The sequence below is a fragment of the Echinops telfairi genome, unplaced genomic scaffold (assembly GCF_000313985.2).
Source record: "Echinops telfairi isolate 266 unplaced genomic scaffold, ASM31398v2 ScPeMD7_18;HRSCAF=68, whole genome shotgun sequence".
NCBI classification, from domain to species: domain Eukaryota; kingdom Metazoa; phylum Chordata; class Mammalia; order Afrosoricida; family Tenrecidae; genus Echinops; species Echinops telfairi.
Window position 1 is genome coordinate 41,290,616 of NW_022103915.1, and position 13,499 is coordinate 41,304,114.

General features: G+C 57.4%; 1 protein-coding gene and 1 long non-coding RNA gene across 4 annotated transcripts in view; one reads left to right on the top strand and one right to left on the bottom strand.

The window, feature by feature from the left end:
* Positions 1-13,499, top strand: part of SPTB (spectrin beta, erythrocytic) — a 135,886-nt gene that overhangs the window by 120,188 nt on the left and 2,199 nt on the right. For 2 of the 3 annotated variants that reach the window (XM_045288229.1, XM_004698653.3), the window contains 5 exons: positions 270-354; positions 802-998; positions 1,660-1,709; positions 2,088-2,166; positions 12,503-12,759. In XM_045288229.1, coding sequence (XP_045144164.1) covers positions 270-354; positions 802-998; positions 1,660-1,709; positions 2,088-2,166; positions 12,503-12,759 — 668 coding nt within the window. The other variant, XM_045288230.1, reaches the window with a different exon arrangement.
* Positions 112-11,529, bottom strand: LOC123521461. Its single transcript, XR_006679902.1, has 3 exons — positions 11,469-11,529; positions 4,488-4,575; positions 112-367 (listed from the first exon to the last, which is right to left on the bottom strand). It is a non-coding gene; the product is annotated as an uncharacterized LOC123521461 (long non-coding RNA).

Consider the following 13,499-nt stretch of genomic DNA (forward strand, 5'->3'; position numbering starts at 1 on the left):
ACACAGAACCAGCCCCCTGCCTCAAGAAGCTGGCCACTTGGGCATGGGGGTGGGGCTCCTAATCCCGTGTGCATGCTTTGGACTTGGCCATCCCCAGAGAGGTGAAGTAACTTACCCAAGGCCGCACAGCGCTGGCAAGTGGAGGGCCAAGGCTGAAACCAGGCTCCTGTGAGCAAGTCCAGCCTGTTTTCCCGTACCATGGACATCCACGCTGCCTCGGCAGGGGAAGGGGTCACCCAGGCTCAGCTGTCCTCCCTTCTCTCACACAGATCCAGGAGAAGCTTCGGCAGGTGGTGTCCCGGCGGAAGGAGATGAACGAGAAGTGGGATGCTCGCTGGGAGCGGCTCTGCCTGTGTGAGTTGCAGCCCTGGAAGGGAGCCAGGAGGAGGAAGGACACTACTGTGGGAGTCTACCCCTGCCCCTCCTCACAGAGCCTCTGAGGCCCACCTAAAGGCCAAGGCACCTTGCTGCTGGCAGCTCACCTGTCAGCCCGCATGCCTGGCTCCCTGCCCATCCCCCACGCCTTCAGCACTGTGGTCTGGGGAGGGGCCCAGGTGTGGGAGCCGAAGAGGGCCGGGCCATTGTGCACCCTCAGGGGGATCAGCCAAGGGTGGGAGGACCCTCGATGGAGACTGGGAGGGAGCCAGTGTGCGGTCTGAGTAGCCTCTGCCAGCAGGCCACAGGTTTAGGGCCACCCGTGCAAGTCCTCCGCCTGGCTGCCACTGGCTCCTAGCCAGAGGTCATATGCTCACTAACCCCTGGGCCCCCCTGTGTGGCTCTGGGGCTTTTTCTCCCCTGCAGTGCTGGAGGTGTGTCAGTTCTCTCGAGACGCCTCTGTGGCCGAAGCATGGCTGATTGCCCAGGAGCCCTACCTGGCGAGCCGGGACTTTGGCCACACGGTGGACAGCGTGGAGAAGCTCATTAAGAGGCACGAGGCATTTGAGAAGTCCACAACCAGTTGGGCAGAGCGCTTCGCTGCCCTGGAAAAGCCCACGACGGTGAGCAGGGTGGCCCTGCAGGGCCGCCGGGCAGATGGGGAGGTGCCACAGGCCCAAACTCTTAGCAGGTTATCTCTTAGCCTTCTACAGGTGGTATGCGAGGGGGGCTTCAAAAGTTTATGGAGAAGCTCGTGAGCTTTTCATCCCATTTTTGGAGCTCCTGGATGAGGCTCGATAGGAGCCCTGGTGGGCTAGGGGTTATTTGTTGTTGGGCCGTTCACCACAGGGTCAGCAGTGTGGAGCTACCAGGGCAGGTCAAGAACAAAGCGGGCCATTAGCCAGCTCTGGTCAGCTCCGCAGGTGTGTGTGGGAGATTCAAGGTCACTTGTTGCTAGAAGCCAGCCTGGTATTGATCCGGCCATACAGTAACAACAAAAAGAATTTTCTGGTTGGGGGTCACCACCACATGAGGAACTGTCTGAAAGGGTCAAGGCATTAGGAAGGTTGAGAACCACTGCCACATGAGCAGGTTAACCCATCCTGTAGGGTCACGTTGAGTTAGGATCATCCTGGCCGTGAGTATTGGCAAGTGGGGAGGGGTGGCTACTAAAAGACCAAAGGGGATAACTCAAAAAGGAACACACGGAGATGCGTTGAGGCTGCAGTTTTGGAGAACTACTCTTTCTGAATCTGCCCTGACCCTCACCCTTTGCTCCTCTAGCTCGAGCTGAAAGAACGCCAGACGCCAGAGAGACTCGCGGAAGAGACAGGGTGAGTGCCGGCCGGCCGCTCAGTAGAGTCTGCGACTCAGGATCCTACGGAGGGGGAGGCGATGGGTATTTTTAATGAGAAACAGCTTCAACGGCTCCCAACCGGGCCCGGCCCGTGGCCTCTAGGGCTTGATATCAGGGATGAGCGAGTGTTTCTCAAAAAAATCTCACGGGAACAAAGGGGAAGGCCGGGCCTGTGCACGTGCTGGCTCCCTGCTCCTCAGCGCATCCAACCTGATCGCTTCCTGCTGAGCACCTTCCAGGAGCCTCGCTGCCCGGAAACAGCGCATGGCCCCCAGGGGAGAGGCTAGGTCACCCCTGGAGGTAAGCCTGGGCCGCAGGGTGGGGTCCGGGTGTAAAGAGGGGCTGTCTTCCTTAGGGCACAAGAGGAAGAAGGCGAGACAGCAGGGGAGGCTCCCCGAGCTCCCGACCGCGCAGCCACCGAGAGAACGTCCCCGGTCAGTTTCCTCTCCCGTCTGTCTGGTTCCTGGGAGTCGCTGCTGCCAGAGCCTGCCCATCCCTACTAGGCTCAGCCAGGGTGACGGCCGGGTGCCCAGCTGTGCTGCGCCTGCTCAGGGCCTTTTACTTAGGTTGGCTTCTTTCTTAAAATAATCTCCTACCCCTGTCAACCCAGAAGAAACTGACATGCCAGCCCACTGACACGACTCACAGTTTGGTTTTTCTCTAGTCTAATAAATTCTATTGTATAAATACATCACCAGCTATACTAGGGGAACCGTTTGTACAGGGAGGATTCGTTTTTATACACTGTCCTTCTCCCTGTTTTATGCTTAACCCCATTGTAACACACAGCCCTGACCCCATGTGCGCACGCACAGGCTCTCACACTTCCACAGATACATACAGCATGGCCCCACCTGCCCCATCCAGGGCATTGTGAGCAATGAAGTGTTGGGCTTGGGACACACCCTGCCAGCTCTTCAGCAGGCCCCTTCCTCCCATGCAAAGGCCACTCCCCACCCCATGCTGGCCTGATGCCGTGGGCAAGAACAGACCTGAGGGGGCCCTGCAGTGTGAGGAAGAACCCTGGGGCTTCTCGGCTGTGGGGGCTAGTTCCCCAGTAGGTAGGAAAAGGGGGACTGTTGAGGTGCTGTGGGAGGCAGGAAATCTGGGAAGTTTGGGGGCGGTGGGGGGACGCCCTGGGAAAGAGCCACCTGAGGATTCCACAAGCACCTTGCCTGACATCGCCCCTGCATGCCCCCTTGCTACCTGCCATATGGAAGGGGGCGGGGGGATCCCCAGATATAGTGAGTAGCAAGTCCTGTACTCCAGCCAGACAGGGGCCAGGGGAGCTTGCATGGACTTGTGCATGAGGAACTGGGGAGAATGGTATTCTAAATGGAAAGAGCTGGTACACCTATGGAAAAATACACCGATGCATAGAATCAGCCCTGGCCATCTTTCGGAGAGCAAGACACAAGGAGAGGCCACCCTCTCTGAGCTGCACCAGCCCAGCCTGCCCCGCAGAGGGCGCTGTTGGGCTCCCGCTGAAGCGCCCACGGTTGCACGTGGGGGTCACACGCCCTGTCTGGAGTGGACCACATCATCCCAGCCTGCTTGCCCCAGTAACAGCCGCTGCTGGAAAGAGCGTGAATTCTGGGGGCTAGCAGAGACTGCGGATAAGACATGAGCCAGGCTGCCTGCCTGCCTCCTGTCCTGCCTGCGCTTCCATGCAAACACCCCCCACCACCCACCCCTGTGTGTCTGTGTGCAATGATGTCCCCGGTCTGCGGGCCCCTTTGTAGTCACCCAAGCAGCTCCATCCATCATGTTGTGTATGTTCGTGCAAATGTAACTACATGTGCATCAGAGCCGCCCGCACATCACTGGGTTGGGGAAATAAAACCTGTTTGGACCAGAGTGTGTCTCTAGGAGGGTGCGAGCTCACGCATAAAACTTTCCCGGAGTCTCAGCACTGGCAGGGCTGCTACCCAGAAGCGTGTCCTGTGGCTCCCTCTGAACCCTCTGTTGAGCTTTCACGAACACCCACCACCCTCCAAGGGTGTGTCTGATGCCAGTCTGCAGTTGCCAGGAGAAAAGGCAGTCTGAGGCCCACGCAGGTCACAGGCCCCACAGGCCCAGTGGAGCTTAGCAACCGCCTCACAGATCCAGCCTGGCACTGCTGCTTTCCAAAACCACAGGCCTCTCCCAGCAACGCCGTGCCTTCTCGCTGGGACAAGCCTGGGCTCCGGGTGGCTCTCCTGCTGGTCCCATGTGTGTGGTCTGTACCCCATAGATTAGATCCATGTGGTGTTGCTTCATGTGAAAACCATCACTAGTGCATGCTGGCTTCCTGCTTGGGAGAACCGAGGGCAATGGCCTGGCTGCCCCTGCCCGTCTGGACATCTTTATACAAGCAGTCCAGCCCGCCCCTTGCGCGTGTGCATGCACGTGTGTGTGGACACGCCGTGAGCAGGGCTGTCATTCCTGCATCTGTGTTATCTTCCTCAAACATCATTTGTGTAAGCCGTTCACGTGTCTCCTCACCCCTTCCCTTTCCACACGAGAGCCTGTCCCTGCGTCTAGGTAAGTGAACCAGTATGGAAAAGGCAGGCCTCCCGAAGTCCAAGTCTGGACGTCTGAGTTCACTGGGACCTATCTGCACCCAACTACAGTCCCCAGGGCCTCCTGGACAGTCAAAGCCCCCTCCTGTTTGGTTCCTCCAAGTCCAGTGTCCTGAAGACGGGGTTGCTGGGACTGGCAGCAGGCTGAATGGTCAGTGAGCAGGCAGACGTGCCCAACCCTGGAACCTCCTTACCTCTCAGGGTGGCCAAGCTGAGCAGCCTTCAGCTTCGTGCTCTGGGGCCTCAGAATTCCCAGGGTACCCTGCCAGGGAGGAGGCTCCTCTGATGGAGAAAAAAAGGTTACTGAAAGGGACCCGGGTCATCACAGGCTAAAGCCCCTGGGCCATCTGTCTGCACTCCCCACCCATGTCTTGACTTTGAGGTGGACAGCAGGACTTGTCCCGTGAGCTCAGCGGGCGGGGCTTCTGTGATGACAGTTGGTGCTGTAATAAGAGTTGCCATGGGGCTCTGGTTTGGGGTTAGCATGCCCTGTCCTGCCTCCAAGCCCTGAATCAGGGCACAACCTGGGCAGGGAGAACCTGGAATTCGGAGCCCCTCCAAGAAGAATTGTCAGCATCCCTTCATCTGACTGTCAGGGAAGACTCTCAGTCAGGGGCAGCTCTCAGATGCCACCCCTGCATCCAATCCCCCAAGAGTGGTGTCCCCAGCTGGGACTGGCGTCTCCTTGGGGAATAAGATTCCAGGACCCTTGCCTCGCTTTCCCAAGAACTGAGAGGCTGTGATTTCAGGGAAGTCACCAGGGTAGGGCCAGTGCCCCCTGACAGCCTTCCCTGAGACCTGCAGTCAGGACCTCCTGTCTTCCCAGCCTGGTTGGATCCAGCTGCCCGCGCCCCTCCCTCCTGTAAATCCCCTCCCACCCCGGCAGGCAGCCCAGGGCTTTCATCAGCAGTGTCAAAGTCCCAGTCAGAAGGGCTGTGGGTGTGTCCACAGCAGCTAGTTTCTCCTTGCAGGAACACGCTTCCCCCGCCCTCCCACCACTCCCACCCCTCCATGAGTCCCATCTGAGCTGCCAGTTCAGGCATTTTGCAGCAAAAGCAAATCGCTTGTTTGGGTAGGACAGGCCCAGCTGGGAAAGAATGTCAGTTTCCCTCCAACCTGGGTGTGTCCCCGTCTCCCCAGGGTGCCTGAGTCAGTGTGGCCGGCGGGTCTGCCTATACAGGCTGGCCCTAGCCTGGTGCTCCAGCCACGTGCCCCACCCCACCCCTGAAACTGCCCCAGGTTCTTTGTGGACATCAGCCCACAGCAGGTCCAGCCCTCTGCCATGCTCAGACTTGATGCTCAGGCCTCTCTGATTCAGAGAAATCAAACAAAATCCAAGCTCACTAGTGGTTAGGCGTTGGGCTGTTAACTACAAGGTTAACAGTTCGACCCTACCAGACGACCCACAAGCTTCCTCCGCAAATAAGGAGTTACAATTTCAGAAACCCAGAGAGGTAGTTCTGCGCCATCCTGTAGACTATGAGCCGCTTCCGAGATTCCACCTAAATTCCTTCTTTCAAACTCTGTTTCAGCGTATGTTTCAAAGTATCCCAAGGCCATGCTCCGTTAATATTGTAAGCATCTGGGAAAGGAAGCTTGAAGTTTGTCAGTTTGACCTTTGCGTGCAAGTGGGTGTCTTTTAACTCTCTTAAGTGCCCCTGGGGGAGCCCTGATGGAGTAATGGTTACACATCGGGCTGCATTGGGGCCAGAGCATCAAGTCTGAGCAGGGCAGAAGGCTGCTAACCGCAAGGTCAGCAGTTTGAAACCACCAGCCAGATCTTCTGAAGACAAGGCTTTCTACTCCCATAAAGAGTTACAGTCTTAGCACTCACAGGGGCAGTTCTACCCTGACAGGGTCGCTGTAAGTCAGAATTGAGTCAGAGGCAGTGACCTCTCCCTAATGGTAAGTGGCAACTCACATCACCAAGATGCCCAACAGCTGCCAGCTCCCCTCCAAGGCAGGTTGGGGACAAGAGCTCCCGAGGAAGCCACCTGCTCCTCTCACTAGCGATGGAGCTGGCCAGGCTTCTAGAGTTCCTGCTCCCCTGCCACTGCACTCCTCCTCTTTACCTGGTGACCTTTTCCCTGCATCCCCTAGGTAGGAGGTGGAACCTCTGGACCACCCCAGTCCACTTCTCTTGAGAGCAGTTGGTGGTAGTAGCCAGGCACCATCTATGTAGTCTGGTCTTGGGCGTTTTGTTGTCTACTCTTTTTTTTTTTTTAATTAGTTCATCTTTTAAACATCTTAAAAGAAAAGAAACATCTTCCATATGAACCCTAATTTCCATCGATAGGTTGACCAAGCCCTCCCAAACCATCCTTATCTTGAGACTCTAAGACACTTGGCTCAGGCCTCGCTGTGTGGTTTGTGGCAAGATCATCACACTGTTGGGATCTCACAGTCTGGTTGTAGGTGCATCCCAATGCTCTGGGTCTCTCTTACCAGAACTACCTTTAGAGTAAAGAGGGGCACCAGCTGCTCATAGCCCATGGCTTGCACGTGTTATCTGGCTCCTCGGAATGTCAATCTTCTACAGCACCCAGAAGACTCCTGTGACCCACACAGTTATTTTTCTCCTGGGATCCTCAAGAGCTCATTGCCTGTGTGCTGTCCCCTCTGACACCTGCTGGCTACGTCTGGAAGTACACCTCCAATTCCTTTAGTTTTGAAAAGAAATGTACGCTCTGCCTCTGTGGGAGAAAGCTGGGGCTTCCTACTCCCATAAACACTTAACAGTCTCAGGAAGCCACAGGGGCAGTTCTACTCTACCCTATAGCGTCTCCATGAGTTGTAATCGACTTTGTTTTGCCCATCTCCTATTCCTCTGTGGCAGAGATCCCACCCCCTTTCCTAACCCCCAGGTCCAAGCAGGTTCTGAGCAAGGTAGGGCCCTAAGAAGTTAAGCTTCTAAGTTCCCTCTCCCAGACTCTGAGGCAACCATCCCCTGCCCACCGGGGTCTTGGGGTCTCTCCCTGGGGGATTACTATCCTGGGAGAGCCTACAAGGCTTCCTGGACATGCCCTGTCTTTCCCTCAACCTCCACCTGATGCTGTTTGTCCCCTGCCCTCCTCTAACATGATCCAGCAGCCAGGACACACACCCTCCTCCCAGACACCTCCTCTCCCTGCCTCCCCACACCAGAGCACCAGCAGACAATGCCTGCCTCATGCTACATCCTACACCCCACACCCCACCCCCACTAAGGCCCAGACTCCACTGCCTCTCAGTTTCTTCCAAGTACCTGGGGCCCTTCTTTCCATGTGTCCCCAGCTGTGGAGGTCCATCTGTGCCACCTCCTTATGGCCTGTGGGCGAAAGCAGCAGGGAGGCTCAGACTAGCTCATCTACCAAGAGGGTTCTGGTGGAGCCCAGGGGCCCTGCATCCACAGCTCAGCGCCCCCCTCCCTGCGCCCTAAAGACTTTCCAAATTCTACAGCAGGTGTAGCTCCAGGGGCAGCAGGAGACCCCTCTTGCCCCAGGCCTCCCTTAGAAGTCCACACAAACCGTGCCCCCCCCCCAATTGGGTTGCACTCACTCTGCCAATAGGTTTGAAGTCGGGGCCCCAAACACCCCAGGTCACAAACTGATCTCTGTCAGGGCCGCTCAGCCACCTCTGTACCTTTTCCAAGTTGAGTGTCCACCCACCCCTGCCAGCTGTCCCGTGATGCCTGGTTTTCAAGCTGGGACAGAGACGTGGAAGCCTGGGATCTTGCTGCAGCTCAACTGCTAGCTTGCTGGGTGACCCTAGTCGAGCGCCACGCTTTTCGGGACCATCTATAACTACAGGGTCTGAGCCCCATGGCCCCACAGCTCCTTTCAGGCTCCAGAATTCCGAGTTGATTCTGAACCATTGCCTTCATCTGCTCCCAACCAACCCACCCCCACCCCCGCCCCCCCCCACCCCCGGAGTGCTTATGGCCTATTAAGGCCCGGCTGGAGAGTCTACCAGCACTCCCCTCCCAGTGGCCTGGCTAGAAATACCCAAAGCAAAACAAATCGCTCAGCGTCACCCAGTGGGTTCCGACTCACAGTGACCCTACTGGACGGAGCAGAACTGCTCCGTTGGGTTTCCCAGACTAAATCTTGATGGGAGCAGACCGACCCATCTTTCCCCCATGGATTCAAAGCACGGACCTGGTGCTTTGTCACAGTTTGTCACAGTTCCTGTGACCAAGGAACTATGCCACCAGGGCTCCTTTGGCTAGAAATACAGGCCCCGGGAGATGTTTCAGGAGGACTCGCTTTCCTGTTATGAGCTGCAAAACAGCTCCGCACGGCAGCCTCTGGGTGGGCTCACCCCGAGGCAGGCAGGCTGTGCGAAAATTGGCCTCTTCCACCTCGCTCCCCACAACCATGCCCCCTTTGCCTAGGCAGACCAGAACTCCCATGGAACCTCTTTTTAAAAAATGTTTCTGCTTCATAAAAGGGCTGGGCCAGCTTGATAAACGTCTTCTGTAAAGTCTTCACTTGACAAAGTTGTGAGATTTTTTAAAACAAAAAACCTACCTGTGAAGTCCCAGCAATTCAGTGCTGGCCCCAGCCCTGTCAGGACGATTCTGCCCTTTACCTCTGGGCCCCTTGACCTCAGACCCCACCCCCCACCCCCTCCCAGCCCTGGATTTCGGGGAGGGCTCCAGGGCAGGTTTGCTCACCTGGCTTCCCATTCCCTGGCCAAGCCTCAGAATGTTCCACCTGAAAATGGCCGGGGATGGCTGGGGCTGAAACCTGGCCTGCCAATGGCTGAGCTTCTCGCTTCTCCATGTCTCAGTCTCTCTCGAGTGTCCCCTATTCCAAGGACCAAGGGGTGCTTGGAATTGTCACACTGGCCACATAGGGCACTGGCCACAGTCAGCCTGCCTTCGGGGCTGGCAGGAGGTGGGGAGAGGATCACAATTAGAGCACCATCTACAGGCAGCATCCTTTTTAAATTGATCCCGACCACCTGTGGCAGAGGTACGGGTGCTGCTTGTTCCCACTTGTGTCGATGAAAATAGATGCTGGAAGGTTGTGTGACTTTCCCAAGGCCCCCCTGCCCCCAAATGGGGGACCAGGGGCTTCACTACATACCTATCTGGCCCAACCCCTGGGCTTTGGGTCCTGGGAAGGGCAGGGTCTGGCTTTTGCCTGGGAATCCAGTGGGTGTCACCCACCAACTGCGCGCGTCTCTCCACCGCCTTCCCCAGGGATGTGACCCACCTCCCTCAGGAGCTGAGGCGAGACTCAGAAGCCCCGTCCCATCCCTCCTCTCTTGCATCCCACCCACTTCTACCCTTTGTCACCTGTGCTCCCTCCTTCACCCTGGGAGGAGGGAGGTCCTAACAGCCCGCTCCACCTCCCAGTCTCCTTCTGGGCTCCTCCCCAGGATATATCTCTCTGGACAGCCTAGGAACTCTGGTAGTGCCGTGGGTTATGCAATGTGCTGCTACCCACAAAGTCAGCAGTTCAAACCCACCAGATTTTCTTTGGGAGAAAGATGAGGCTAAATAAAAATTTAAAGTCTTGGACACCCACAGAGGCACTTCTACTCTGTCCTACAGGATTGCGAGGCACAGTGGGTTTGGCAGGTGGACCATCGGGCAGAAACGAAATCTCTGCGGATACTGGCAAACCTTTGTCTTCCAAAGGCAATTTAAGGGCCAGGCACATGACTTCTGATGACAGTGGCCATGTCCTCTGGATGTCCACACACCCATGACCTGGAAACAGGACAGTGGGATTAAAGAGTGCAGCAGGCCTGCATGGAAGCCATCTCTATTTGGGGAGGAAGGACAGTGAGACGAAAGTGACACCAGGCCAGTCTCCGGAGGCGGGGGGCCCGCGGAGAGGGGCAAACCCTGTTGAGGGTCTGGGGTTTCTCGGCTTTGGCGCAGTAGCGGGGACACTGGCCGGTCACCAGAGGAGCAGTGCAGCTTAGCCCAGTTCTTTGAAAGGCCTCCTCTCCCGGAGGAAGAACAGGCCCAGCTTTGGGCTTGAGACTGGAACTGAGAGGTAAGAAATGGCACACACACCCCTGCCATAAAGTGGATTCCGACTCACAGTGACCCTATAGGACAGGGCAGAATTGCCGCTGTGGGTTTCTGAGACTATAACTCTTTACAGGAGGAGAAACCCTTGTCTTTCTCCCTAGAAGTGGCTGTTGGTTTCAAACTACGTACCAGGTCCTCCATTTCTGCATTAATCCACCTCCCAAGCTTTCTACTCAAGTGTGAGGGTTGGCCTGACCTGGTCCACAGAACCCAGGCTCCCTGCCCCGTGCTAACCCCCATCTGACCTCCCTGCTGGAGGTGGAGGCCGGCCGAGCTTTGGAGCTTTCGGAGCGATGCAGGCTCATAGCAGACTCTCAAGATGCCAGTACTGTAACATACCCCGAGAGGAAGGCGGCAGCCTTCCCTCTTGCCCAGCCCTGGAATGCCTCCTCCTAATTGCCTCCGATACCTCTCAGCTGTGTGACCTTGGGCAAATCATTCAACCTCTCTGGGCCTTGGCTTCCTCGTTGTAGCAGGAGGGTGTTTTCCAGCTTTCCCTGACATGAAACGAATTTGATCCAAATCAAACCCACCCCGCTGCCATCGAGTCAATGCCAACTCAGAGTGAGCTACATAGTGGCTCTGAGCCTTGGTACAACTTTAAAGGAGCAGATTCAGCCTTTCCCCACAGAGCAGCTGGTGGACTTGAACCACCAACCTTCTGGCTCGCAGTCCAACACGCTCGCTGGCAGTGCCAATGACCGGCTTTGTCCTTCTTCCTACAGACCTTCACACCTTTCGCCGGACGCTCCCCTCCTGTTCCTAGCACCATCTCATGCTGAACCAGGCCACATTCAGGCTGGCAAAGTCTGCCTGGTCTGTTTTGGTTGAAACCCTCGATCCGAGGGTCCTCCATGGTCCCCAGCACCTCCTCTCATTCACTCTGGTCTCAGGTCTGAAGGCCATGCTCTGCTCCCCCAGGTCCTTCATCCTCCGTGTGGCTCTGGGCCTCCCGGCGTAAGGCAGGGTGGAGAGGCCTGTGCTGTGGATTCCCCTGGTCCGGTAGGTGTCCCTGCCCGGCCAGCCAACGCAGGGGCCTGGTGAACCCTCCCTCCAGCAGTGGGGCCTTTGGAGGTTTCTGGCCAGATGGCTCAGAGCAGGCTACCTTCCTGGACGTCCCTTGGGCCCATGGGAAACTCACCCCTACCTTTCCCCTGGCCCAGCAGGGCTCAGGAGGCCTGCTTCTCCTTCCTGTGGGTGCCTATGGAGACAGCGAGCGGCTCCCTGGCCTTGGGGGCCCATCACGTGGCTTCCGGGCGGGGGAAGGTCGCCCCACCCTCTTCCCACGGGCAGGTGTGGGGAGGTAAAAGCATAGCATTTCCCCTCACTGCACCTGAGCCACATGAAAAGCTCGTTAAGAAATAACCAGCTCCAGACCTGTGCATTCAGCACCTCGGGGGTGGGGCCTGGGAATATTCCTGTAAACTCGCCAGGTGTCTGTAAATGTCGGCCAGGGTCAGGGACCACTGCTTCACACCCACAAATTCCCATCCAGTGGTGGGGCCAGGGCAGGTAGCCCAGCAGACAGCCTGCGGGCAGGGGGACATGTGGCCTAGAGCCTGCCTTTAGCAGGAAGGCCATTGCCACACTCTGAAGATAAGGAAAGAGCCACCCCCTTCAGCATCCCAGTGCACGTGGTTTTCAAATCTCCTTCACCTCAGAACCCTGTGTCCATGTGAAATCTTGCTGGCGCCCCAACCATAATGCAGCTGAAGGCAGAGCAGCTGGCGGAGGCAGGGAGGAGGGCCGGAAGCCAGGCAGTGCTGGGCTGGGGTCGTGGGAGTCCCTGGGTGATGGCTTGGTGATTCTCCCCAACCCAGATGCACTTGGGAAGACAGGCCTGGAGATCTACTTCGGAAAACCCAGCCACTGAAGACGCTGTGGAGCACAGTTCCACTCTGACCCGCACGGGGTCGTGACAACTCCAGGATGGCCACATAATCCCCCAGGCTCCTCCAGCTGTCAGAGGGAGAGAGAGCCACCCTACCACCCTCGGGGGGTGGGGAGGGAGCCAAGCATGTGTAGTGTCTAGGGAAGCCACCAGGCTGGGCAGGGGGTGCTGGGATCAGGTGGGGCCCAGGGAGGCCTCCAGGAGTCTGCTGACTCCCCAGCTTTTCTAATAAGGCCCTTCCCTGGGCCCGAGCCCCCAGCGAGGTGTGCTTTTCCCTTGTGCCCGAGCAGGGGGAAGACGCAAGGCCGGGCACTCAGGGGCTGCAGCCGCCACCACCTCGGGGGCTGCCGGGCTGCCAGGAGGAGAAGCCAGGCGAGGAGAGGCCCCCCACAGAGCCTCACTTTAAGGTCCTGGACACCCCTCTGAGTGAAGGCGATGAGCCCACGACACTGCCTGGGCAGCGGGACCACGGGCACAGCGTGCAGATGGAGGGCTACCTGGGCCGCAAACATGACCTGGAAGGGCCCAACAAGAAGGCGTCCAACAGGTCTGTGTGGGCGGGTGGTAGCATCAGGTGGGGAGGGTGGCTCCTGGGGAACCCTCCACCCTCAGGAGTGGGTAGGTGTTGGGGGAGGGTGGCCTCTGCCTCTCGACTGGGAGAGCTCCCGAGCAGCCCTCTCGGTGGGGGTGGTGTGGTGGGATAGGAGATGGCCACTTTCCTTCAGTTCCAGGCCAGCATCCCAGGTACGCAGCCTCGAGGTTAGCTTCCTCCTTTGTGAGATGGGGATGCCGTGTCCTTGGGTTCGGTCTATCCAGGGCTGCCTCACCTGGACTTGGAAGGGCCTGCAGGCATAGCCAGGGAAATGGGGCAGCTTCAGGAGGGGGAGCCAGGCAGAGCCCCAAGGCTACATGACAGAACAGATCAGGGCAGACTCCCTGAAGCCATTTCAAATTCCTTCCAAAGTTGGGAACCCAAGCACCCTCCAAACCCCAACTCACCATCGAGCCAATGTGGACTCACGACCCTGTAGGACAGAGTAGAACTGCCTCTGTGGGATTCTGAGACTGTAACTCTATACAGGAGTAGAAAGTCTCATCTTTCTCCCAGAGAGGCTCGTGGCTTTGAACTACTGACCTTGTGAATTGCAGCCCAACTCAAAGCCACTATGCCACCAGACAACCTAGAGAGGTTTCTTGCCCCAAGGAGAGGCCACCAGGGAAAAGGGGCTCACAATTATTGGGCATCTACTATATGCCAGGCACTATATCAGGGGCTTCCCATGTATG